The sequence below is a fragment of the Cydia splendana genome, chromosome Z (genome assembly GCF_910591565.1).
Source record: "Cydia splendana chromosome Z, ilCydSple1.2, whole genome shotgun sequence".
Taxonomy (NCBI): domain Eukaryota; kingdom Metazoa; phylum Arthropoda; class Insecta; order Lepidoptera; family Tortricidae; genus Cydia; species Cydia splendana.
This window is the reverse complement of record NC_085987.1, coordinates 31,454,052-31,481,118: the sequence shown is the minus strand read 5'-3', so window position 1 is coordinate 31,481,118 and position 27,067 is coordinate 31,454,052. Positions and strand designations below refer to the sequence as shown.

Sequence of the window (27,067 nt, the reverse complement as noted above, 5' to 3'; positions counted from 1 at the left end):
TTGGTTCTCAAGGATTTTTATCCCAAAACAGTTCTGTTCCATAATTATTCGAATGAGACTGGGCCATTGCTGTTCTCCTGTCCATCTGAAAAAAATCCAGAGTCGAGACTCCTCGCTGTGCGAATGTGGGCAGGAGGAAGGTGACTTAAATCACATTTTTCTTGCATGCCCTTTATATAATCATGATTACCTTTATACGGATCTTTTTCACCTTAAAGTTTCCTTACCTACTTCTATTATACAATTGATTAAATCCAAAGACAAATTTATATTTTTAGCTCTAGCTTCTTTCTGTGAACTTAATAAATTGAAACTTTGATATATACCATTTTTGAAATCAGCAACTGTTATTAATTATCTCATTATAATTTCTAAATTTTCGATTCAATACATATCGACATGACACTGGCTACTGTAATAAACGCCATTAAAAAAAAAAAAAAAAGTTAAGTCCCCAAATAATTGCGCATGTGTACGCCTAAAGCTTCTATGTGTGCTTTGGCCTCCTAGAAAAAGTTGCCAGTAATAAAAATAAAATCATTATTCTACAGCAACATTGCTCCCAACCATGGTATAATAATATACTCCGCCTGGTACTCTATTCCGAGATTCGCGTATGACCTAACTGACACGGGCCTACGTCATAATGCTGTTTACAGGTTCTCAAACTTTAAAATGTGGGAGAATTTTAACCAACGGTGAAAATTATTTTAACGGCATTAATTTTAAGTTATTCATGTAGAAACATAGTAAAATAAAACAAATCTAATGTATTAAATTAAACTTTATTTATCTATACAAGACAAACGTTTAAAAAACTAATTCACAGTTACACATTAATTACCAAGCTTACGACGTGAAAAGTTTGGAAAACACTGCGACTGCTGACACTGAGCAAGAAGGAAATAACAATTAACACGCGTTAGACAAGGATGACGGTCAGGGCATGAAGTTATCTAGATCCGAATTGCCAAATGTGACAGCGCTATCCTGTGTTGCCAGTAATGTAAACAGAATTACCCGAACGTCTGAAATTTCTTTCGTGAATCGGAAGATATTGCTAACGAATAATTAAAAATGACGTGTTATTGTAAAATTTAAGATAAAATACATTATAAATGAAAATTATAAAATTATAAAGAAATATTTTAACTTATTAACCATAGCTATAATGTACCCATGTAACATGTTATGTTGAAATAAAGTGGCAATGTTATTGTGACGTAGGCCCGTGTCACTCTGGGAATAGAAGACCATGTTTTATTAGACCATGCTCCCAACTCTGATTTAAATTTTCACGAATTTTATACATTATTAATCATAAAACGGGACTTAAAACACTTAAATTTTATAATGAATATTTGCTTCCAACTTGTGGGTAGACACCCACTGTACGTCTACCCATCATAATAAAACAATATGTTTGTCAATGACTCTTTCCAACTGCTGTGGTTAAAGTTCATAACGAAAATTGTATTTATTAAATCTTTAAATAATAAATACAATACAACGTAGCGGTACTACCACTTAAGACTCTGTAAGTCTGTACCTACATGGATTACAGCAATGCACATAGAAAATGTGCTAAATGCGGAGCAACGGCTGTTGAAGATACATATTTGAGTGAAATTCACAGCTTTAGTGGGTTCAGAAGGAACCGCGTCATAACGCATCTGGAAAGCGTATTAATTAACCGTGAAGAAATGTATGAATACAAGTTGGAAATCTGTGGAAAATGCTCTGTGTAAAGTTTACTGTATCTGTGTGTGTAAAATGTAATAGGTAGGCATGCCTAAAGTTATTTGTATTATACTGAATATATTGTGAATGCGCTTTATTAATGTCTATTTTTTATTAAGTTGTCAGGGTTTAATTTTCAGTGTATATTTCTACATGTGTGTATATTTCTACATGTAAAACATTTTTTAATAAATAATACAATGTTATAAACATAAATATGCCTTTTATTTAAATCAATGGATAATACCACAAACAAGGGGTAATATCTGCATCTTTTACGTGATATTATGATATAACATGTTTATCAATAGAAATACTACCTACCAATACCCGCCAGGCTAAACCGGTTGTCAATTTTAGTTCCATTGGTACACAACGATGGCGCTACTAGTATAAACGTATAAACGGAAGGGGACATTTTTTTGTATGGAGTTACCGTTCTTCTCTTACTCTTCTCTTAGTGAGTATTAAGGCCGTAACACACTATCGCACCGCCCCAAGGTCATTGTGCGACGCACCCATAAGTAAGAGCGAGAAAGCAATATATCTTTCTCGCTCTTACTTATCGGTGCGTCGCACAATGACCTTGGTGCGGTGCGATAGTTTGTTACCACTATTATATTCTTTGATGTTGAGCAATGTTAAGCAATGTAGAGTATTGTATATTTATAATATACTCTGGCAAACTCACTTTGCCAGTAGAAAAAAGCGTAATATTAAAATTTTCTATGGGAGGACGACCCTTTGCCCATACATTTTTTCAGATTTGCCGTCCGTTTCTACCGATGGAAATGCCTTGCCAAACTATATTTATTAGGCTTGTGCCTGCTCGGTCACTACAGAGAGCGCTCCGCTCTCGGTCAATCGGTCAAACGAACTAGTTCGGTCTTTTAGTTCCTTTAGTTCAGTTCGGTCGTTGAGAGCCGGGAATGAATAGGAGTCGATTTTTCATTGGTTTCTTTCCAATCTTTGGTAACTGAATACAATTTAACTTGTACGATACGATATGTCGATATTAAAAATTAAAACACCTTAACATAATTAAAAAATATCAAATATGTCGAAATATATTTGATTTTCCTTCATATTTTACGGGCTTAGGAGTGTCACGTCGTTCTTTCATCTCGTTCATACCCGTGCCAGCGACATTGACAACCGTTTCGTTCCGTCCATTTTACGTTTCACTCAGTCAAGCGCTCTCGAATCCCACTGAACTAAAGGACCTAAAGACCGATTAAGAGCGTGCAAAAAGATTTAGTTCCTTTCGGTCCTTGATGGGATTTCATTCTTAATAGTTCTTAGTTCAGGACCGACTCAAGCCTAATATTTATTATTTTCTGCCCGTGACTTCGTCTGCATTTGGAGTAGATGGAGAGTAGATGCCTTGAACAGAACAAACCACATCGCAGAGAGGACACATCATTGACATAATTGTCGTTAATATCATTCTTTCCATTCACTCATTTGCTTATTTCACATGTTGTGATTTATGTACTTGCGTGTAATGTAATTTTTACTTTTTAGGTACTACTTACTATACATACTTATTTATACTCTTTGGGTTCTACTGTTTGCAGAATTTTTGTGCTAGAGGTAAGGAAATAAGTACAATACGAATTTAAAGACCAGCATAATACAATAATTAAGCTATATTATGTCAATTTTCCAGTTCGGCATGTATATTATATTATAATTATTTTTGTTGCACCATTTCGTTACCCGCTTTTTTTTATATATCTAATTTTTATGCTCTATTTTTATGTCTGGCTGATGAATTTTTATCTAAATCTAAATACGATATCAAACATCTCCTGAGTATATTGTGATGCAAATTTTGCACTCCTAGATACTGTAAACTCTGCAGGTTTTAATGCTAACGTTTTATTAATTACAGAATACAAGCCACATATAAAGATGTCCAGTAGAAATGTACGCAAAGTATTTGGTGATAATCGTCTGCCAGAGCCCTGTGATGATTCTGATGATGATTATGAACCCCTATATGCAAAGAATACAGCTTCTAAGTTCACTTATGAAGGGGTGAGTACATAATAACTAGTGTAAAATATTTATATAATCTTATACCTTACTGGATTTAAATGTATGTTGTGTTGATGGCTTATGCAGATGATAAAAAAACTACCCATTTTATCAGTTTTAATACAAGGTTTGACTTAAAGCTGACACATATGGTCATTTCGTTTTTGGTGTTCTTGTGAGTTTAACATATATTTCAGTGTTGTCACCATCGCCTCAGAGTTACAGATAAACCAGGGATCCGGACCTCCATCCTATTAGTACTGAACATTACATTTGCTTTTTTAATTAATGAACATAGAAACACACTGCATTGATCATTTTATGTTAAAAACAGGATCCCTGATGAAACTAATTGGTGACCTCTGTGATAAACATTCATGATTTCCAAATGTTACAACTTAAGAGTTATTTATAACCTAAGTATGAAGGTCTTTACAAAATCTAAGTTCCTATTAAATACCCTGTTGAAATACTTACTGTAATATTTGTTACTGAATTATGGATGTTTCCTATGTATATAATTATTTATATAACTATATATTGTAGGTATATTTTGGCACACAATTGTAAAATCAGGTAGATCATGAAATTCCTAGGTATATGTATAGTGAAACATGAAAAGTGTCTCATTCCCGGAGTTAGCTACTTGTTTCTGAACAGTTTGCCCTTCAGGCATCTGAAGCACCCAAACGAACCTATCCTACATATCTATTGGTTTAATGTGACTACTGTCAAAACATTACACAGGAACTTTATGATCAGCCGCTAACATATATATTATTGTCATCTAGTACAGTCGAGGACATAAATATGTATATATTTTTTCACCTTATTTCAATGGGTTAAGGTGAAGAAATGTATACAAATTTATGTCCTTGACTGTACCTACAACGCAAGCTTTATTGAGTTTTCTGTGGGAGTAGGTTTTTTTGTGTAAAATTATCCTGTAGTATTTTTTATACTAGACTATTAATATAGTCATAGTCCTATAACTTATAAACCGTATGATTGTTCTTCTAATCTATTTAAGCAATGTGAACTGCAAAGCGAAATTTACTATTGTACAGCAAGCTGCAAAAGTGCTTACCCACTTTATGTTTTGGAGCTGTGTGTTCCTAAAACAACCTAAAATTATAAAAAACACATTTCTCCAACATATCAATTCTCTAGTTTTTGTAATGTATATGGAATGTGAGAGCTGGAGGAGGCCTATGCCAAGAAGGCAGACTAAAATACATATTAAAAACATCATCATCATCATCCTGGCGTCAATCCCGGCTGTGCCCCCGCGCGGGGCGCGAGGACCCGGGGTCCGCCTTCCGACTCCTTCGTGTCCACTTTGCCCGATCTTCGGCATCCCTGGTGGTGAGTCTGTTGGCACGCATGTCCTCCTTAACGACATCAAGCCATCGCTTCTTGGGCCGGCCTCTTCTTCCCGTACCGGGAGGAGGCGGCATGGCCAGGCATTTGTTACCCACGTAACTTGCCGGTCTGCGCGAGACGTGGCCATACCAACGAAGGCGGCACTCTTGCAGTTTGTCTGCGATGTCACGGACGCCAAGACTACCCCGAATGTGGGCGTTTCGGACGCGATCCTTGCGTGAAACTCCGCACATCCACCGTAGCATCTTCATTTCCGTGACACGCAGTTCCTGCTTGTCCTAAAATATTAAAAACAATGACATTACAATATAATTTATTAGGAAAGATATTGAAACTAATATAATGATAAATGAAATGTGAATTTATTTAAATGCAATATGTACTAATTCTATTTTGGTCAATAAAGGCTATTCTTATCTTATCTTATATGGAATGTGTGGGTAAATAAATTACTTCTTGTTGTTATTCTGTCCCATCAGCCAGGCGACATACTGTGTCAGTTTGTAGCAGAACTCTAGTACCAAATATATTTTTTGTGGAAAAGGGCTTATAACTACTGCAAAAATGAATATCACCATTACACAATGTTAACCTTGTCCAGGTAGACTAAAATAAATGCAATGCTGTATTTTGTGGTAATTAAGCCAAGCCAAGTGTATGATACAGGTTTAAAAATTGATGATATTTACGGTTTAAGCTGTATATGCAACCGATCAATCAATCCCCTGGCTTTTTCCCTATTCGGGGTCAGCCCTCCTAATACATTTGCGCCAGTCATGGCGATTCTGAGTCAGTTCTGGCGTTAAGCCCATCGTCAGCATATCATTGTTAATAGTCCTAGTCCAAGTTGTCGGTGGGCGGCCTCTTCCCCTCTTCACTTCATCTATGGCCAGGACCTGTCTGGTCATATGATCCAGGTCTCTGCGCATGACGTGGCCATACCAGCGTAGACGGCTTTCCTGCATTTTTTGTGTTATGTCAGCTACTTTAAAAGTCCCTGGAATGTATGAGTTCCGAATTCTGTCTAACCTCGTAACTCCTCCCGCCCATCGTAGCATTTTCATTTCGGCAACATGTATTTTCTGGTTTTCACTTTTTCTGACTCCCCAGCACTCGGACCCATATAGCATGGCCGGTCTAACCGCTTGCTTGTATACGGCGCCTTTAGTTCGGATAGGAATTTTTGGGTCACACAAGACCCCAGAGAGTGACCTCCACTTGAGCCAGCCTGTCTTGATCCTGTTGTCTAGGTCTTTTACGGCGTTAGCTTCAGTGTTGACTATGGATCCAAGGTATTTAAATTCCTCTACTCGTTTCAGAGGTATCCCTTCAATAGTTGGCGCTACGTTTTGCAAGTTGGTGGTTTCTGAAAAGCGGCAGTGCATATATTCGGTTTTTTGGCGACTTACTCGCAGCCCGCAACCTTCCAAGGCCGTGCACCATCTATCCAGGTTGTTTTGGATTTCCGTTAGGGATTCCTCAATTAAAACAACATCATCCGCATACAGAAGCGTCCACGGGGCCGGCTTTTGGATATCCCTTGTTATGTAGTCCATAACAATATTAAAAAGCAGGGGACTTAATGCTGACCCTTGGTGAACCCCGACCTTGACCTCAAAGCTTTCACTCGTGCCCGCAGGTGTTACTACTCTTGTTGTTACGCAGCTATTATACATATCCTGTATAATACGAATGTAATACTCGGGGACCATTTGTGCTCTCAACGCTTGCCATATTAGCTTGCGTGGTATGCGGTCAAAAGCCTTCTCCAGATCAATGAATACCAGGTGTAGGTCTTTCTTTAGGTTCTTGTATTTATCCATCGGTATTCTTATACAATGTATGGCATCCGTAGTACCTACTCCCGCTGTGAAGCCACACTGGTTTTCTGTTATGGTGGAAAGTTTGTTTAGCCTGGTGATAATTACTCTTTCCCATATTTTCAGAGTGTGGGAGGTCAATTTGATAGCCCTATAGTTCTCACAGTCTGCAATGTTTCCTTTATTCTTGTAGAAGGGTATCATGTTGCTGAGCCTCCACATATCTGGCATCTTCCCGGATGTAAGGATGAGGTTGAAGAAATTAGTCAGCCACACAAGCCACACAAATCACAGGTCTGCCGGGATTTCATCAGGGCCAGTCGCTTTGCCATTTTTCATGTTGGAGATGGCTGATTTTACTTCGGTAGGTTGTATCGCCTCAATGGGGCCATGTAAGACAGGGAGTAATGTGAGCGGTTTTTGCGGAAACTCCTCATTAAGTAGGTGTGTAAAATATTCTTGCCATCTTATGTTGATATCTTCATCCGATGTTAGCAGATGTCCTGAGGCATCGTTGATATATTTAGTTCGCTTAAAATCTTGGCTTTGCTTATTTCTTTGTTTGGCTATTTTGAATATTTCATTATCCGTTTCCGAATTTTCCAATCGGGCGATAAGGGTCTTGTTTACATTTCTCTTAGCGATTGCGACAGCCTGCTTGGCAGTTTTCTTTGCAATGTTATATATGTCTTTATCAATATCTGTTTGAGTATCTTGCCAGCGTTTGAAAGCGGTTTTCTTTTCACTAAGCTTTTGTTTTACTTCCTCGGTCCACCAACTGGCGTCTTTCCCTGTGTTTAGTTTGCCTTTAGATGTTCCGAGTTCTTCTTTGGCAATGCAGGTTATTTGCGTGTGAAGCTTGTTCCATGTTGTGTTGGCATCCTGTGACATCACACAGGCGGAAAGACAGACTTCTATCCTTTTTAAGGCTTGATCGCCCTTTGATGTCTTAAGATTATACCATTTGGTGCGAGGACAAGGCTTTATTTTACTTTTAGTGTTCCAGATGGGAATTCGGAGACAGGCTACGAGGAGTCGATGTTGAGTAGTGAGGGGCTCTCCCGGGATGACTTTGCAATCCTTAAACATCATACGCATCGGTGAGTCACACAAGAAGTAGTCTATCTGGGATTGGGATTTTCCGCTTTTGTAGGTGATTAGATGTTCATTCTTCTTCTGGAAAAAGGTGTTGATTATAGACATGTCGTGGTTGGTTGCTAATTCTAGGATATCCTTCCCCTGTTCGTTTAGGGTCCCGAAACCGAAGTTTCCATGTGTATGTGTGTTCTTGGGGGAAAGTTGTCCGACATGCCCATAAAAATCTCCGGCGATTATTTTCCTTTCCGTGTTGGGTATGCTAAGAAGAACTTCTTCCAATTCTTCCCAAAAAGCTTCTTTTTCATCCCTTTTGCAGCCTGTTTGAGGAGCGTACACTGAGATAATGTTGAAGGGGGGTTGATTGTCCAGTGATAATTTAAGGTACATTATTCTGTCATTTATCCTATCTACTTTGATCACACGTTGTTTAAGATCTTTGTCTAGTATAATTCCTACGCCATTTCTAGACGTTGAGGAGCCGTTATATAGAAGTTGGTAATCGTATCCGATATCCCTGGACTTGGAACCCTTCCATTTTAACTCCTGGATGCAGCATATATTTATGTGTCGTCTGTATAGAGTCTCTGCAAGTTCTTGACTGCGTTCGGTCAGCGAGCCAATATTCCACGTAGTTATACGCATGGACGTTGCGTTGCGTCTAAAACCGTCGCTTGGGGGGGACGCCCTAGTATTATGCGCATAGTGAATTCGGGAGCTCTGACCGTCGCTTCCGGGGGACGCCCTAGTATTTATCGTTTCTCTAATATGGTGTACTTTCATAATGCATTAGGAGATTTCTTGATTGGCTTTGTTTTTACGGCCGGTTGCCACCTGACGCCAAGACTGTAGCCTTTCTGAAAGTTTTAGGTCGCCGCCGTTGATCTACTAGAGATTCTTCCGCCGCCGATCCCTTCTGTACGCTCCAGCCAAGCGCCCAGCCCGTCTGCAGCCTCTGCTCCGAATATGTCGAAGAAGCTTGAAGACGAGGGTTTGATATCGGAGTGTCCTTCTCCGGCCTGTGTGGTCCGCGAGAGGTATTTTATTTCCCTCAAGCCCTCTGCTCACTAACAGGGTAGTGAGCAGCGAGCCCCCCCTATCCGCCGCCTGGGGATGCAGGCGTTCTCTAGGGATGCAGGCTCCCCCGAGAAAATGCCTGTATATGCAACCAATGTAGCATAAAAATGTTGAGATACATTTCCTTGTTCCTTAGTTTTGTTCTACCATACATTGTCAGGGACCGGACAACCCTTTCCGCGATAAAAGCCTTTCAATGGGCGTCCCTTAAACTCGGCTAACACATTGAAAGACTTTCCAGTTTGAACTGCAAGTCCATTCATTTGACTACCCCTTACCGAAAAGCTTACCTATATGCCTTGCAATCCCTTAATAAGGGTTACCTACCCTTATCATTAAGCGCTTTTTATAAAGCTTTCCCTTTCCCTTTAGTAATGTCGTAGTTCAGCCTTGCGTGAAAGAGATAGGATTAGTATATGTATATCTACGCTAGTCACGCCGCCGGCGATCGCTCGGATTCGAAGTATTGTGTGCTTTATGAACAAGGTAGACGATTTAAATTAGCACACTTATATGCTAAAAGGGAAGCCCTTTATAAGGCTAACCCTTATAAGCGATATGCAAGGTGTTTAAGTAAGCAGATGATAAGGGTTTTGTAAGGGTATTAGGCTACCGATTACTCAAATGGGTTCGCTTTATATAAGGGCTTTAAAAGCAAAATGAAAGGGTTTCGTCTGGCCAAGTGTAACTTGAAAATTGTGTAATAAAGTTAATATAGGTAAATAAACCTAAAATCTACCATTTGCTTTTGACAGCTTGAGTTGAGCTCTCACTCTGAAAAAGAGCAGGAGCCCTCAGAATCGGAATCAGTTGAAGAGGTTGAACCCCAGCCGGAAACAAGCAAGAAGAAAAATAAACGAAAAAAGAAAAAACAAAAGAAGGCTAAAGAGGCAGTTAAAAATGAAGATGGAGAGGTCAGTATAAAAACCTAGATTGGTAAATATTATGTGCCACATTAATTTGGGTAGTCAAAAAACATGGTAGTATTTCTAAGAGATCCCGTATACATAGTTACTATGTATTTAAAATTTTCTAGTTTCCACATTAATGTAGGTATTTATCTATTTAAAAATATGTTTTTTTCGCTGTACCTATTTCCGTAAATTTGGTTTCATGACCCCTGCAAACAATTTATATATTTAGGATGAAATAGACAAGTCCCTAAAGGAAATCAATGCGTTGATGGGCGCTCCGCCGACCGCCGCGCCGGCCGCGTCGCAGCCGCTGCCGCCGCAGGTGCTCATCCCCGACGTGTTGCTGGTGCAGCAGAAACACTTGAATGTCGCCAATGAAATGAAAAAAATGTTCGGAGCTGAACGTACTGAGGAAAGAAACAAACGGTTAGTGGATTCCTACCCCTTATTAACTTGACAATCCTCTGTTAGTTCACTAAAGTGACCAATACCTACATACAAATGATTTATTGCAATTTTTGAGGGTTGTATGTTGTTTATGAATAACGGGTTACTTTATTTTTAACTTACATATCGACGTGCAACCATGTATTATAATTGGTTATTTCTAATCAGGGGTAACCGTCAGGCACAACTCCGAATTCAAAAGAAAACTATCATTGTACCATCAGTCGAATACACAGCCGATTTCAAGAAATTTGGTAAGTTACATAGTGAAAACTATAACTTCTTATATCTTATTGTCTCCAAATATATCTTAATAAGTTGAATTTGCCTATGCACTTTAAGTGGCGTGTTCTTTGAGCACGGACCGAATTATTTACACAAGCATGCGGTTTTGCAGATTGAAAGGTCACTGAATGGCTCAGTAGTCTATGGTCGTAAATCGTAAAATTTTCATTGATAATTTCTCCAGGGCTATCTATGTCGATGACGCGCAACGAGGACGGGTGCGCGCACTTCACGTTCGACCACAGCAAGGAGTACCGGCACATGCACCAGCGGCTGCTGCACCTGGCCTCCGTGGGCCGCCGCCAGGGCTGGCCGCAGGCCGCCATCGAGGAGGCGCAGCGCCATATGCACGTCGAAGCCATGCTTGAGGTACTGTGTCACGTACTCTGTACAGTCAGCAGCAGAAGTTGCTAAGCGGGCGAGGGGTTCAAAATGATCTTGACGCGACTTTATTGTCAAGAAAATAAGAGCGTGTCAAGGTAATTTTTTAGCAACTTATGCTGCTTACTGTACAGATACGTGAATGCAAGCGCCGATGTACCGAAGTGATGACTAATTTTCTGCGTCAGTATCATATCTCGAATGCATCTATTCTTTTCTTTCATGCGAGGTTTCCACGTCCATGTTTCAGAGGCAAAGAGAAAGATAGTGAGATAAGTTTACTAGTTAATGAACTTGGTTTTTAGGCATTGCAACTGTCCAGAATTGTCGCAGCCATTAAACGTAAATCGGGCTACTTTACTATGCTATTCTATAGATAGATAGATTGCTATTCTCGGCCTGCCTGTTCTATGTATAATTGTATAATCTAAATCTATCTACGGTGATCGGGGTTTTGGATGCCACACCGCGGTATATCAAGTATGTTACTAATATGAATACGCCTTTAAGCCCGCGATACATTTTAAATTGCTAAAAAGACGCTTTTTTAGTGTAGATAACATATTTATAAAATATACGACATTGAATAAGCAGTTATTGAGGTCATTCACCCCGAGTGGCAACCAAAACCCCGGTCACGCCACATAACTAATAATAAAGGTATCATTCCAGAGTGCAGACATGTTGTTCCAAATAGAAGAATACACCGCAGCCAACACCCTGGTCGAGCGCGCTATAGCCTACATGCAGTATGTTGCTCATCCCTCATTTCAGCTAGCAGATGTGAGTCCAAATTCAGTCAGTGCAGATTCTAAATGTCTAGATAAATTTTCACTAAAACATTTTATTTTTGTTTTTCAGCCCAGAACGCGGCTGCTATACACATATATGGAAAACAGGACATTCCATGTCGCTGTATTAAAATATATCCACTTGCTGACAAATCGAGCTTGCCACCGCACTGCTTTAGAACTAGCTAAACTGCTACTGAATCTCGACCCCTCGGACCCGTTAGCGGTGTTGCTGGTCATCGACACGCTGGCGCTCCGGGCGCGCGAGCATCAGTGGCTGATCGACGCCGTCGACCACTGGGCCAAGGAGAGGGATGCCGGGTTCCTCTTTAGCATACAGTACTCGTATGCTATGGCGCATTTCCATGTTGCTACTAAAAATAAAGGTGAGGTATTGCGTCAGCTATACTATATTTTTTTATAATGTGTCAGCGGCCGACGCTGCTAGCCTCAATTCGTTCGAGGCCTTTCGATATTCATCCTAATGTCATATACATTGTACAGAGGACACGAGCAAGGCGGATGAGCTGCTGCAAGCAGCCATGCTGCGGTTCCCGGCGGTGGTGCTGCGGCTGCTGGAGTGCGCGTCCGTGCCGCCCGGCGCGCGCCTGCAGGCCTGCGCGCTCTTCACGTGCATAGCCGAAACCAAGTGAGACCCCATTATACTGCTTAGGGCTGAAAGTATGCAGCCCACACTAACAAATGTCTTCATATTCTTGTTATCACTGCACTAAATCTCCAGTGAGGGGTCATCCATTAATTACGTCACACGAATTTCAAGGTTTTTTGACCCCTCCCTTCCCCTTAGTCACATTTCACATTCCTCTCCCCCCTGGTGTAACGTCACATTTTTTCAACTAAATCGGCAAATCCAATTAAGTACCTACCTATTATTAATTTTTACTCAAAACATTATTTAAATATTAGTAATTTTATAACCTAAAACGGGCTATGAAAGAAAATCATCATCATATATAAAATTGAAAAACCAGAACGGGATAAAAAATGAGGGAAGGAGCGAGATGGCGCCTTACAAATTACTAAAAAAGTTTTTGACACGTTTCTCGAATACGACGCACGTATGATAAGAAAAAACTGTTCCAATCTATTATCTAAATATGAGAATAGAACTAGAGCATAAAAACTATCGCTTTCGATGCGTATTTAATTTACAATAAGCAAAAGAAATTTTCATAACAATCTTCATTTTACGACGATCGGCCATTTCCGGCAACTCTTGGTTGCTTTCGTTTCGGTGGTTCAAGTAACCTAAATTATGTTTGTTATGTTGGTATGCAGTTATTTCGGCGTTTTTTACTCGAAGTAAAATAAAAAGTGCTGTCGTTGACAACCTTAGTCTATGTCCAATTGCCCATACGAGTGACTTATGTCATATTTATGACTTATCATATTAGTATATTAACATATTACTAATTTGCATTTTGTTGTTTTAAATTTCTTATCGAGTTATATTATTCAGATTGACTTTTACGGCTTCGGCAACCATTGCCATTCGTCCGGAGAACAGGCTGCCGAGAAGGGCCAAAAATACAAAGTTGATAGCAAGTTAATATGGGCTTCACCATCAGTTCAAGGGATGACGTTAGAGATATAATCAATTCGGGAACTGTTTTCTCGCGTAATACGATACGACTCTACCAGGTAGGATTTTTTTTCTTGCTGAACAGTCACCGTCATATACAGGGTGTGGCCTGTAATAAGAGCAAAAAATTAAAGTACATACCCTTTAACTAACCAGGAATTAAGTCCAAATAGTTTCAATTAATTAAAATGAAAAAATATTTTTTTATTATTTTCTAACAAAATTAATCGACCCAGCAATGTACTGCAGACATTATGTGTCCAGTCGGATTACTTGACATTTACATTTACGATCGTTATCAATAATATTGAAAAACCTATTAAATACATCAACATTGCTTTTTAAACATATGCAATTCTAATTAAATAGTCACATCTTTCAACATTACTTAACAGTTTTCTTATCAAATAGACCTGATGGGCAAAAGGACGAAATGAGTAAAATGCTATAAAGTAACTTAAGCTATTTATTAAGCAGTTCCAACTAAAATTGTGCACTTTAATAAAAGCACTGATAATAATTATGCCAATCTTACTGCATAACCACCTCACGATTCACGAGAAAACTTGCACTTTTATAATTTTGTAAGAATGTTTCCTTTTCACGACAACGACTACGAACGACAGTACAACCTGTTCTCCGTTTGACTCCGGTCCGACACGACATCGACATGTGCAATACTAGGTGTAGGGCCTTCTCAAAAGTCTCAAAACTAACGAAGAATTTCACAGCTAATTCATCTGGCTGTACACGGCGTACGATCACAATCAGAATCACATTTGGTGCACCCACATTCGTAGCTCTGAGTTGACAATAACGCTCGGTTAACATTTACTCTTGTTTCGTTAATACTATGTTACATAATTTCACATGCATAATTGATTAGTTCATAATTAATTGTATTATTTCTATTTTGCTTTATTTTGATTTAGCAACATGACGTACAATGTCATGTATGTAGTAATAGAGTAAACAATCCCTGAAAAATTTGCAATGCGTGGTTTATGTCTTGTGACTGTGAAGGTTTCATACAATAATTATGAACTTTTTGAAAGGTGACGCACTCCGGTAGAAAACAGTGTTCTAAACAATCTGTTATTTACATATGCTGTCTTTATTATTTTGCATGCAGTCTTTGCAAAAGTACTAAATATGTACAGGGTGCTTAGCCAAGATGCCAATCGTTTGCGCCGTAGTGAACGATACGTTAATCTCTCTCTCTCTCTCTCTGTCGCACTAATATCGACGCGTGATAGAGACCTAACTATTTATCCCACATGGTGGTGGGGTCAGCTTTCCTGCTTAACCTTATCCACTTCGCCCTGCCCACGACATCGTGCTCGGATAACTTGCAGTCACTCAATTCCTTTAGCACTACACCCTTCCATCTTGTTCTGGGTCTGCCCTAGATGTTAGACCTGGGATGGAAAGTTGTAGTTCCAAATTTCTTACGTAGTCAGAAAGCCTTCTTTTTACGTGACCATACCATCGCAGCCTGCTCTCCTGCATTTTATCGGCAATGTCGCGCACGCCCAGGCTTCCTCGTACGTACTCGTTACGGATTCTATCAAGCCTGGTAACGCCGCACATCCACCTCAGCATCTTCATCTCGGCGACTTAGATGGTATGCACGTGTCTTTGAGTCGTTGCCGACGTCTCGCTGCCGTACATAAAAACCGGCCTTATTATACTTTTGTATACCACTTGAGTTTGACCCCCATTTTCCTGTTACACGTAACACCAGTCACTTCTCGCCATTTTAGCCAAGCAGCGGCTATTCGGTGTTGAATGTCGCATTCCACATTCCCAGAATGGTGCATCATACTACCCAGATACTTGTACTGATCACACATAATGACTTAGTTGCCCATCGATGGAAATTGGGCTTAGCTACGTCTAACGCTTCATGTAAATAATTGCATGAAGCGATAGACGTAGCATCATCAAGAAAAAAAAAATAAACAAAAACGTACTGCGTTTATTAATCTTAAACAACTACATAACACAAGTACTTACATAAACACAACTAACAAATAAGAATAACACTTTTCAGTTTCCGTTCATAATCTTGCCCGATAGATTGCTTTTTTGTAATAAGATATCCTTATTTTATCAAATGACTTTATTATGTATGAGGTACTTTTTCTCCTTAAACGACTTCTGGGTCAGATCAATAGAATACACATAGTTCTGATTTTTTTATACTGGTGGTAGTGGTGGTTGTCGAAAATTGCGGAGTATTCTCTGGTATACCGCCAACAATTGACTCGAATATCACCGCCCTCACGCTGGCTGACAGGCTGCACCGCCGTCCCGGGCCCCGGGTACAGGCTCGTTGTCCCTCAAACGTGGCACTACGTTCAACGTTGACGATGACACTGTCAGTCTGCCTCCGATCGGGAAATCGTTTGCGGTGCAACAGCTTGCTTTGAACTTCTTCTAGCTCCACCGTTCAATCATGTAATTCAGTCATCTTGTTTAGATTAAATTACATAAATAATTGTTATGCATTCGCTTGACAGTTGTCAGTATTGACAAAGTTCAAAGCATTTTTCAAATAGGTAGGTAATGAAGTTAAGTGTTTTATGGAGGTTTTTATTACGAGAATAAATTATTTTAAAAACTTTTTCCATCACATAGCAAAAAAAGTATTTTCGAGTTTGTCAACAAAACATAACGTGTCATTGCATATTGAATGAGTTCTGATTTCCTAATAATAAGAGCTACTTTTCTCTGTATAAATTTTTAAAATAAATTGTACTAAAAGGCGCGTACCAAGACGTCCCGGTACCATGACATCTTACGACAGATAAGCGACCGTAACGCGATGTGAAAATCCATTGCTTGCTAAACTTGACTTTAAGGCGAGGTATGCCCGAGGAAAATTTTCAGATTCTGTCAAATTACCCCATTTCACACACAAGCACACTTCACGCACACTACCTCACTTTACTGGGACAGGTCAGTGACCCATCCTGTTTTTTTTTAAATGCAAATGAGAGTATTTTGAGTTTCGTGTTAACCACTAGCCTCCTTTGAGGAAGAGAAACTCTAAAAAAGTTCCATTGAAAGAAGGAAGAGAAACAATATATTTTATCTTACTCTCCTTGTCTGTTCATGTCACATGTGACGTATTTAAATGTAAATTAACTAAAATCGAATTCATTAGATACGCGTACTAAATAAACCGAATAAATACAGAAGTCGTCAGATGAAAAACGTTATTTAGGTACTACTCTATTCAATAGGGCTTTCGATAAGCCTCAATGACAATTTCATTGAAATCATATGTGTATTCCGATGATCTTATTATTATATAACTTACTTACCTTAGCGTAGCTTCAATCTGTACATATTTAGTTGTAGTACCTAGCTAATAAGAAAATTTTTCATGCTTATTCAAGTGAAATTTAGGGGAGAGCGGGGACAGACGTAACGGCGGGTGGAAAGGAAAGTAACTATTGCTCTGTAGGTTTATCTAATAGTCAAAATACCACTCTGCTGCTATTAGGTGATAGACAGTGGCGCCCCCTTCACTTGCATTCAGTCGAAACGGGCGCCACGTGGTTGTGTGAGAGGACGCAACGTGATTTTTCGAATCAAAAGTACGTTTTTCGACTTTTAGTTATTTGATGTTTACGTTGTATTAAAATACATACATTTTCTGGGTATTTGCATATCTCCTAGAGTGGCATTGTCCGGCTCCCGGTCTCTACGGTAAGTGGCGGGGAGCCGGGAGACGGACAGACATAACGAGCCGTTGAATGGCGGCGCCTCAGATTTAACGGTGGGTTGAGGTTGAGTGGCGCGGCCATTTTGGAAAAATATACGTGAAGTGGCGGGGCCTCCAGGGTGGTCGCGCGTTAGAAATATGACCATTTCTCAAAAAATATGTATGAATGATATATATTAACATATTAATGTATTATTGAATTCAGCATAAAATGGTTTATTTGATTGTATACCAATGAATTACATTCTATTTTATGTGAATTATGCTGGACTTGATCAAATCTCATATTTTTACCAAGTAGAAAAAATACTTTCATGTATAAAAATACGTATAATTAGGAAATAAAACAATTGATTGTAGAAAAAGCAGTTTTTATGACAAAACAATACATTTAATATGATTCACACAGTTCTAACAAACTTTATTTTACGCGGGAATTCGACCGTTAAGGAATACCATCCTTGTTTATTGACGAATGCATCTTGCAAGAGTGAGCAAGCAAGGCATAGTTTTAACGGTTTTATTTTAGGCGCGAAATACGATGTCGCACAGAGGCCGGGAGACGGTCTCTGCCACTCACGGGCTTGTTATGACGGAACCGTCTCCCGGTTCGCCGCCAATTAGGGAAGTGTCCGGCTCCCGCCCTCTGCCACGCAGGGGCATATTTAAAAAAATGGCCGCGCCATTTCTCCTACCCTTCAACCGGAGGCCCTGCCACCAGAAGGGATATTGATTATTGATTAGCTTGATTGCAATTTATTTTCTCGAGCACGTTCCGTTTCAAAGATATCTTTCATGTTTTCAGAAAAATGCGATCGGGTACAAAAGTAACAAAGCCGTACAGGTACAAAAGTAACATTTACATCCCATACAATATATACCTATTGAATCTAATATGGTGTCACATGCTTAATGCGTCAATTATGATTTAAACGATGTATGCCATATTTGTGAGTGAAAAAACTCTGACCCTGAATTATCTGAGTAGAAAACATGTTTATAACAGAATAATTGATCTCATCACTTGAAATAAAAACAATTTCTAACGAGGACTTAATATTGATTTATTTTCTTAAAATGCTAATGTTTATGTAGTTAAAATGCAAATATTAAAGTGTGTGATCAATAATAATTTACATATTTAATTAGTACTTTTTTGATTTGATATACCTATCATATTATATTAATTACAGCCCACTGTGTCTTGTTACTTTTGACCCACACGTGTTACTTTCTGCACGCCAACGGGGTCATGAGTAACAAAAGAAGATTTTTTAGTCACTCTGGTACTTACATACAAAATACACAATTATAAGGTTAATCAAGATGTTAATGTACAGAACATGCAATGAAGTTATATATGACTACATTAATTTCATCAAAATAATAACGGTTAATAACGGTGTCTTTCCGTGACCACAGCTGGTGCAACTCAGCTGAAACGTCGGAATTAAAGGTAAAAACAATGAAATTATATCGCGGTAGACCCGTTTGTGTAATTAAATATAATAACGGTTAGCCAGAAACTAAGGTCAAAGTACAAAGTGTTGCGTTTCTCCCCGCTCTCCCCTACGCATCCAAAATTACTGTCCACCTATGTTCATCACTACATTTTTGCAAACATATCGTTATCTTCATCAATAAATAATCTCCTGGCAGGGTGGAAATTTAATTTTGGCGGATTGTTTTTCTCTGCATCTGACTGTACAGCTACGCCAAATTTTTGGTAAACTTACGGTTATATGTTCAGAATCTGAATCTATGTAATAGTTATGTGAGATTTGTGGGTTCGTTTCACGATGAAAAAATAGCCAAAATTATGGAAACTACTTATATTTTTAAGAGGGCGGTACATCCACAAAATACTAGCATAAAGGGACGTGCGGAGAGTGCAACAGCTTATATCGACTGATTTAAAATTTGCTCTAGTGCGGTAAACTATCAGGGCCGCTCCCGCGCACCCCGCCTTCCCCGTGCGTCCCCTAGCTTTGACAAACGTAAAACTGGTATTTAAAAACTTAAATCTAAGTGCGTCGCTCACATGCCCCACCCCAGTGCTGCCCTAGCAGCACTCTTCTGCAATAGGTATTCGAGCGACGCGTGCGGCGGATCGGGTTAGGACACCCGATTTCGTCCTTATCTTAACCATTCTGGTTCGTCCGTCTCGTCCAGGTAAAGTCTGTTCGATGATGCCTCGTGGCCAGATGTTACGGGGCCCATCAGGGTCGACAATAAGGACTAGGTCCCTCACTTGCAAGGGCCTCTGCTCCTTATTCCATTTTGGTCGCGGTAACAAATCGGGTAACACTTCTCTGACCCAACGTTTCCAATATAAATCGGCAAGCCTCTGTGCAATTCGCCATTGTTTTCTAAGGAAAAACTCGGAGTTATCGAAAATGCCCATTTGAGGTAAGTTTGACGATGAGCCCAAAAGAAAATGGTTTGGTGTCAAGGTTACTGCACTTCCGGCTTCGACAGAGACGTGCGTTAAGAGGTCGACTGTTAACCATATTTTCCACCTCGGCGAGTAACGTGTTGTACGTTTCTTCTCTGGGTGCACGTTCTTTCAGGACGATTTTCAGCGAGCTCTTTACGCTTTTTATAAGTCGCTCCCATGCCCTACCCCAGTGTGGGCTAGCGGCGGGGATGAATGTCCATTTGGTTCCATTATTTATGGCAGCGTTGCGAATCTCGTCATTATTTTTCAGTTCCTGAAGGGCCCTTTTCAGCTCGACGTCGGCACCACGAAGATTCGTTCCGTTGTCGGAAAATATTTGTTGAGGCCATCCCCTCCTCGCGGCCATACGACGGAGGGCCATAATTAAGGCGTCGGTCGTCAAGGAAGCAACGGTTTCCAAATGAATAGCCCTAACGGTTAAGCATGTAAAAATTACGCCGTACCTCTTCTCCCGTCTTCTCCCAATTGCCACTTCTTGGGGGCCGAACAGGTCTATTCCGCAGAAGGTGAACGGTCGCTGGTGATGAGCCATCCGTGCTTCAGGTAAGTTACCCATTCTGGGAATTTCAGGTCGGCTTTTCTTTATTCTGCAGACCATACATTTAGATGCAATATTTTTAACCGTTGGGCGAAGTTTAATAACCCAATATTTTTGTTTAAGGTTATTCACCACAGTCTCTTGATTCTGATGAGCAGCGCTGACATGGTAAGACTTCACAATCAATCTAGTTATATAATCTTTTCCATCTAGGATTATTGGTCTTTTTGTTTCAGGTGACACATCGGCAGCAGCATCAATTCGGCCCCCGACGCGCAGGACTCCGTGCTCATCAAGGTAAGGTGATAAGGTAAGTAGCTTACTACTTTTTTCTATGTATTTTCCTTGTTTCAGGATTTTAATCTCTTCACTAAACGATTGGGCCTGTGATTGTCTTATCAGCAGGTGCTCGGCTTCCTCCATTGCCTCGTAATTATTATTATCGGTAAGTTTTCGACATCTTTTTATAAACTTCAAAACAGCGTGAGTACTTCGAAGCAGGCGCAGCCAAGATGAAAATCGCGTAGGCTCAGGTACAGGTAAGTCCTTACAATCATTATTTACCATTTGTATAATGTTAACACACTCTAATTCATTGTCATTTATTGCAGGTTGTAAACAATCCGTCGGCCAAGTGCGCTCATTATCGTGTAAGAAAACCGGTCCGTGTAGCCATTGATCTTGCAGAATAGATACATCATACGCCTCTCTTGTTCCTACGTCCGCTACATTTAGGTGCGTAGGGACGTACCTCCACTCGTCACTGCAGGTAAGTTCATCTATTTCGCCTAAGCGATTAGCTATGTATGGCTTATAAGTGCGACACTTGTTTCTGATCCAGTGTAAAGTCGTAGATGAGTCACTCCAGAATATTTGCGATTAGGTTTTATTTTATGCTCCTTTATTATAGTGTCAGCCAATCTAGCAGCTAGGACAGCAGAATTCAGTTCAAGTCGCGGGATTGACGTAATTTTATTTTGCGAAACTCGACACTTACTTGCCACAAACGCCATGTACACATGAGCGTTGCCTTCCCAGCGCCAGTACGCGACGGCACACATAGCTTTGGCAGACGCATCGCAAAACAAATGCAATTGTAGGTTCGTATAGCATGCAGCGGGCGATGGTTCTAAGTTCAGCGGTTGCACCGGCGCGGGCGCGCCATCCTTGTCTCGCTCACTAGCGGTACCGGCCGCTGCCGCGATCGAGTCTGTCTCCTTCACTCCCGTAACTCCCATATGCGCTGCGTTGTAGTAGAATCTCGGCAGCCGTATGTTACGTAATGACTGCAAACAACTTATCCAACTGCACCATTTTTCATATATTTTGTTAGGTATTTCCGTATCCCAATCTATGTTTTCTTGCCAACATAATTGTAGAATCATTTTGCCATTTACAGTGAACGGAGATAAAAATCCATAGACGTCAAATATGGACATAACAACACGTAAAATGTCCCGTTTTGTCGGTCTTTGTGTTCCGTTGATTATATTTGCAGGAATCTTTTTAAATGAAACGTCAAAACCCAGTACATCTTCATGTGGAAACCAGATTAAGCCAAGAGTTCGTTCGCTTTCATATTGTTCTCCGGTTTTAAACTTTACAGCCGCTTCACCGAGAGTTGATTTTGGCATGGACTCGAGAACTTGTTTACTATTAGAAGTCCAGTTACGTAATTCGAAGCCACCTTGCTGATGAATTGATTTTATATCTCTTATCAACTCAATAGCGGTTTTTTCATCTGGTAGGCTGTCTATATAATCGTCCACATAGTGTTGGTTGTATATAGCTTCGCAGGCAGGTAACATCGTCGGCTCGAAACGCTGAGCGTTCTTGTTTTTTATATATTGGGCTACGAAGGGGCTACAGTTAGCACCGAATATTAGCGAAGTCATAACATAGGTTTTCACTGGTCCCTTGGGGTCGCTTCGGTATAAAAACCGTAGTGCATTTTGGTCCTCTTCTCTGATTTTGACGCGTAAGAACATATCTTTAATGTCGGCAGTTACACCAATCCTTTGCTCTCGGAACCGCAACATTATTCCAAACAGTGACCTCAGTAGGTCGGGGCCCTTAAGTATGTAATGGTTTAGCGACAATCCATTCGTTTCAGCGGCAGCGTCAAAAACAAGACGGAGGCGCTTTTTATTTTTATTATCCACTCCAAAATGTGGTAGGTACCATGTTTTGCTAGTTACTGTGGTATCCTTTAACTCTTATGCGTAGTCATTGTCAAACAGGTGCTGGACGCGCTCGCTGTATCTCTCTCTATAGCCATCACATTTTTCCATCTTGCGCTCCACTCCCTTAAGACGCGACATGGCGAGAGGGAAAGAGTCAGGTAATTTACATTGCTCATTCTTCCAGGGGAGTCCAACGTGCCACCGTCCATCAACAAGTTTAGAAGTTTTGTCAAGTTTTTCTACGGCGCATACGTCGTTATAGTTCTCACGGGGTTTACTAGTTACGCCCAGTGAGTCATACGTGAAAGAACGACGTACTTCTTCATGTAGGTCTCGCAGCAGTCGCTTGTTCTCAGTCGCGTCATCGGTGACGTCATTATTGCAGATAAACAGAGTTGAGTGCAGCGCAGCTGACGACATACGGGTGGGTGCTCTTCCATGTATGCACCAACCAAGAGGTGTGCGAGTGGCACAGGGCTCGTCAGGACTACCAACAACGATTTCCAATGGTAACTGCAAGTGGTAGTTGTCCTGGCCTATCAGTATTTCTGGTTTTAAGTTTTCATCACAGAAATTATTTTTGAGTCCTTGTAAATGAGTATATTCATCACAGTTCACTAAGTTCATGTTATTATAGTTCGGTAGGTCAAGGTCATTAACACTTTGCGCGGTAAGCGTAAACTTTTGTCCATTTTTGTTAGATATAGTTATATCCACGAGATAAGATTCGCACACTAGCTCCGAGTCCTTCCACGCGCCACGCACACGCATGCACTCGCGACGGCCGCGCGCCCCCACCCGTTTGGCAAGGTTTGCGCTTATCATACTGACCGAGCTGCAGTCGTCAAGCAAACAGCTGGTACTAATCACACCGCAGGGTCCATGGATTTTTATAGGCACTGCTTTTATTAAGCCCCTTGGCGTAGAAGATGAGTTCACGTTCGACACTATTTCCGTTTTAGGCTCCGCTTCAATCTCGGTTACTTGCACTGTACTATTATTGTCCTCATTTTGTTTCTCATTAGGTATAAAATGCAATAACCGATGATGCGCTGATCCACAGTTGTTTACATCGCAGGCGGCTGCGGGACAAGTATTTCGGTCGTGATGCGATAACAAACACTTGTAGCATAAACCGCGGCGTTTAACGTATTGCCAGCGATCTTTGCGTAAAGATTTTTTAAACTTTTTACACTGCGGCAAGTCATGTGTAGCTATTTTACAGTAACGGCACATATTATTAAGTTCGTTATGTCCACTTTGCACTAACACAGTCTGCGCGTTATAGTCATTCTTATCGTGATATTTATTACGTTTAAAATTGTCCGGACGTGTATTTAGTAACGTAGCACTGCATGTAGACACTTTGAGCGCTTCTTCGTGAAGAAAATTAGCCAATAAGTCGAATCTAGAAGTAGTACCTTCGGTGATGCGTTGATAACTATAGTCGGCCCATTTTGATAACAATATGGTAGGCAGCTTTGACAACACAATAGTGACAAGACTCATTCCTTGTAGGTATTCTTCACGTTTTAGGGCACGTACGGCAGCGACGTAATTTCTTATTTTATTCGAAAACACAATGATTTCTTTGTGGTAATCAGGGGTCATTGTGCCTAATCGTTTGATCTCGTAGACGATTCGGGATAATATGACGTCAGGGTTCCCGAATTGTAACTCTAAGGTTGACATCAGTATATCTGGAGATGTGGTACTGATAAGTAGGGCATTCACTGCGTCCTTGGCGGGTCCACGAAGGCATTTCCTTAGGCGCCACAGGTTCTCGCTATCGCTAAATTTGCAGACTCGGGTAGACTCGTCGAATGCAGATTTAAATTGAAGCCACTCCATAGGGTCTCCAGAAAATATGGGTAACTCTTTAGGTGTGCTGATGCGGCTTAGCAAATTAGAATTGTTGTTTTGGTTGCAAACAGAAGTGGACATCATATCCTTAAGTACACAGGCTAACTGTTGAATTGGACCATCTGTGCCGGAATCCATGACGGCCGGCGGGTGCAGCAAGCCTGAAGATTGACCTTGATTAGCGGCGTGCTGCGATTCCAACTCTAAATTACTGCGTTCTACCCACTTAGCAACTTCACTTCGATTATCGGTTTCCGACGGGGGACTGTATTCTTCTTCTAATTCTGCAAGGTCCGCTTCTAAGCGTTTATCGATAAGCTGCATTTCTATTCGTGCTTTTTTCTCGGCCGCCTCCAGTTCTAACTTCTTTCTACGAGCCTCGATGGTAGATGTAGACGATTTCCGGGACAAAGACTTATGGGAGCCGGGCATTTCGGACTTTGTACTTCGGGCTTTTAACACTATTGTTTTATCAGGTTGCACGATTTGTGATTTCTTCTCGACCGACTCTAGTTCTAGCTTTCTGCGAGCCTCCATAGAAGTTGTAAACGATTTCTCGGACACGGGTTTATGGGAGCCGGGCATCACTTCAACTTTAAACATCTCGGATTTCACACTTCGTACTTCCAATAATTTGTCCGGTAGCACTTTAGCTTCATCATTTTTAGCTGCACTCGTACTCGGCTCACTTTGAACGGCTTCGTAAGCTTCCTTTCTCTCCTGTTCTCTTCTTACAGTTCCACGAGTTTTGACCATTATTTTCGACGGCGGCGTGATGAACATCAAGATCCGGCTCGAAGACCACTTTGTGAGATTTGTGGGTTCGTTTCACGATGAAAAAATAGCCAAAATTATGGAAACTACTTATATTTTTAAGAGGGCGGTACATCCACAAAATACTAGCATAAAGGGACGTGCGGAGAGTGCAACAGCTTATATCGACTGATTTAAAATTTGCTCTAGTGCGGTAAACTATCAGGGCCGCTCCCGCGCACCCCGCCTTCCCCGTGCGTCCCCTAGCTTTGACAAACGTAAAACTGGTATTTAAAAACTTAAATCTAAGTGCGTCGCTCACAAGTTATTTAGTACGAAAATACTGAACGAAGATATATGGACATTCCTCTGGTCCTTGAACTACGTCCAAAAGAGAGGTATGGGCACTGTGAATTACATCTCGCTTTGTGTGGTAGGACACAGCACAGCGGATGTCATTCCAGATCTAGAGCAGAGCTCAACCTTACAGAAATCTGCAGCCAAATAACACTAGATCCTACTCATAGTATTGTTCCTGCCGGTGAGTATGGTTGCCAGTTATCAACGAGGGTGCGGAGGGTTAGGCACGGCAACGCGCATGTACCTAACACCTCTGGAGTTGCAGGCGTCCATAGGCTACGGAGACTGCTTACCATCAGGCGGGCCGTATGCTTGTTTGTCATCGACGAGGTATAAAAAATAAAATTAAATATGCACAGAATATAATTTAACTAGAAACCATGTTTTATTTTATAGTAAATTTGGATAACAATCGATACATAGACAATCACAGTAAACCAGTCCGCAACGGTATTGGCCTGTAAGCCTCGTAGGCAAGTATATCTCGGCCTCACGAGCCGCAAAAACTCAGTAGGACTGAGGCTAGACCATAGTCGTTTATTTATTCTTGATTTCATGAAGGTTTGCAGAACAGCACGTAACCGCATTATATATCTGGGCGGACCTCACAGCAACAAAATAGGTGTACCGCTTCAAGATTTTCAAGTAGTACACGAAATATTTACATATCGTTCCGTATTATTTGAAGGTAATATTTGAAGATCAAAAGTTCTCTAACATAAATACAAGATCACAAAATTGTCATCACAATCAGTTCATTGACGTTGACGTACAGAAGTCACATGGGTACGTTTTTAAAATTACGCAATATTAGGTAATACCAGCATAATGAAAATTAACTCCAATCAGTAAGTATGAGTCTTCAAACTTTTTTCATTTTAAGCGGGGTTTCAAGGAGCAAATTACTTAAATGATTTTAGAACCGTATTGTTTTAAGATAGTTTACTGCGTTTTTCAATAATTATCCCCCGTAAACAACAACAAATCAAATTTAAGATGAGACTCGAGCTCTATGTGATGATAATTAATTTACCCTATTTTTTTAAATACAATTTGTCTACTGGTATACTTTTTCGTATACGTATATGATTTAATGTCAAAATAATTGCAAAATCCAACTGTCAGTTTAGTGCGCCCCGCGATAGGACCGCCTTCGTTCAAGCCCAGCGGGCATCTGATCAAAGAAGTTGCGTGCACGGGACCGCTGATATCATGTTTTTGAACTTATTTATTTAATGTTAAATTAAAAAAAAAGTAATCGCGGAATTCGCTCAAGCATAAAATTGCGCGTTATTAGAAGCACTTTTCATATTTTTATCTTTTGTGCACAAATTGTTACGAATGTTTAAAGTCCGTTTTAGACCTATGTTCGTGATCGTTTTCTATCGAGCAAAAGTCAAAAACTTAGGATTCGAATCGCGGAAGTCACTAGAAAAAGCCCTCAAAATTGCTAATTGAATGTATGGCAGCCGTATTGTGAAGCAAAACAGAGCTACGGCTTTTTAAAAACTTCGTTTTCTGAACCCACGGCACCTTAAATTAAAATTTCTCCTAAATTAAGAATTCTGAACCATCGGGACCACTTGGTGGTAACTTTGGGTAC

At 40.4% G+C, this 27,067-nt stretch overlaps 1 protein-coding gene across 1 annotated transcript in view; it reads left to right on the top strand.

Annotated features, from left to right (window-relative positions):
- The first annotated feature begins 3,196 nt into the window (after positions 1-3,196).
- The window catches only part of LOC134805114 (uncharacterized), a 73,287-nt gene continuing 49,416 nt past the window's right edge, over positions 3,197-27,067 (top strand). The window contains exons 1-9 of the mRNA XM_063778414.1: positions 3,197-3,333; positions 3,635-3,780; positions 9,911-10,069; positions 10,299-10,495; positions 10,685-10,770; positions 10,986-11,170; positions 11,855-11,965; positions 12,044-12,359; positions 12,478-12,622. Coding sequence (XP_063634484.1) covers positions 3,655-3,780; positions 9,911-10,069; positions 10,299-10,495; positions 10,685-10,770; positions 10,986-11,170; positions 11,855-11,965; positions 12,044-12,359; positions 12,478-12,622 — 1,325 coding nt within the window. The 5' untranslated portion in view covers positions 3,197-3,333; positions 3,635-3,654. The remainder of the gene's footprint in view (positions 3,334-3,634; positions 3,781-9,910; positions 10,070-10,298; positions 10,496-10,684; positions 10,771-10,985; positions 11,171-11,854; positions 11,966-12,043; positions 12,360-12,477; positions 12,623-27,067) is intronic.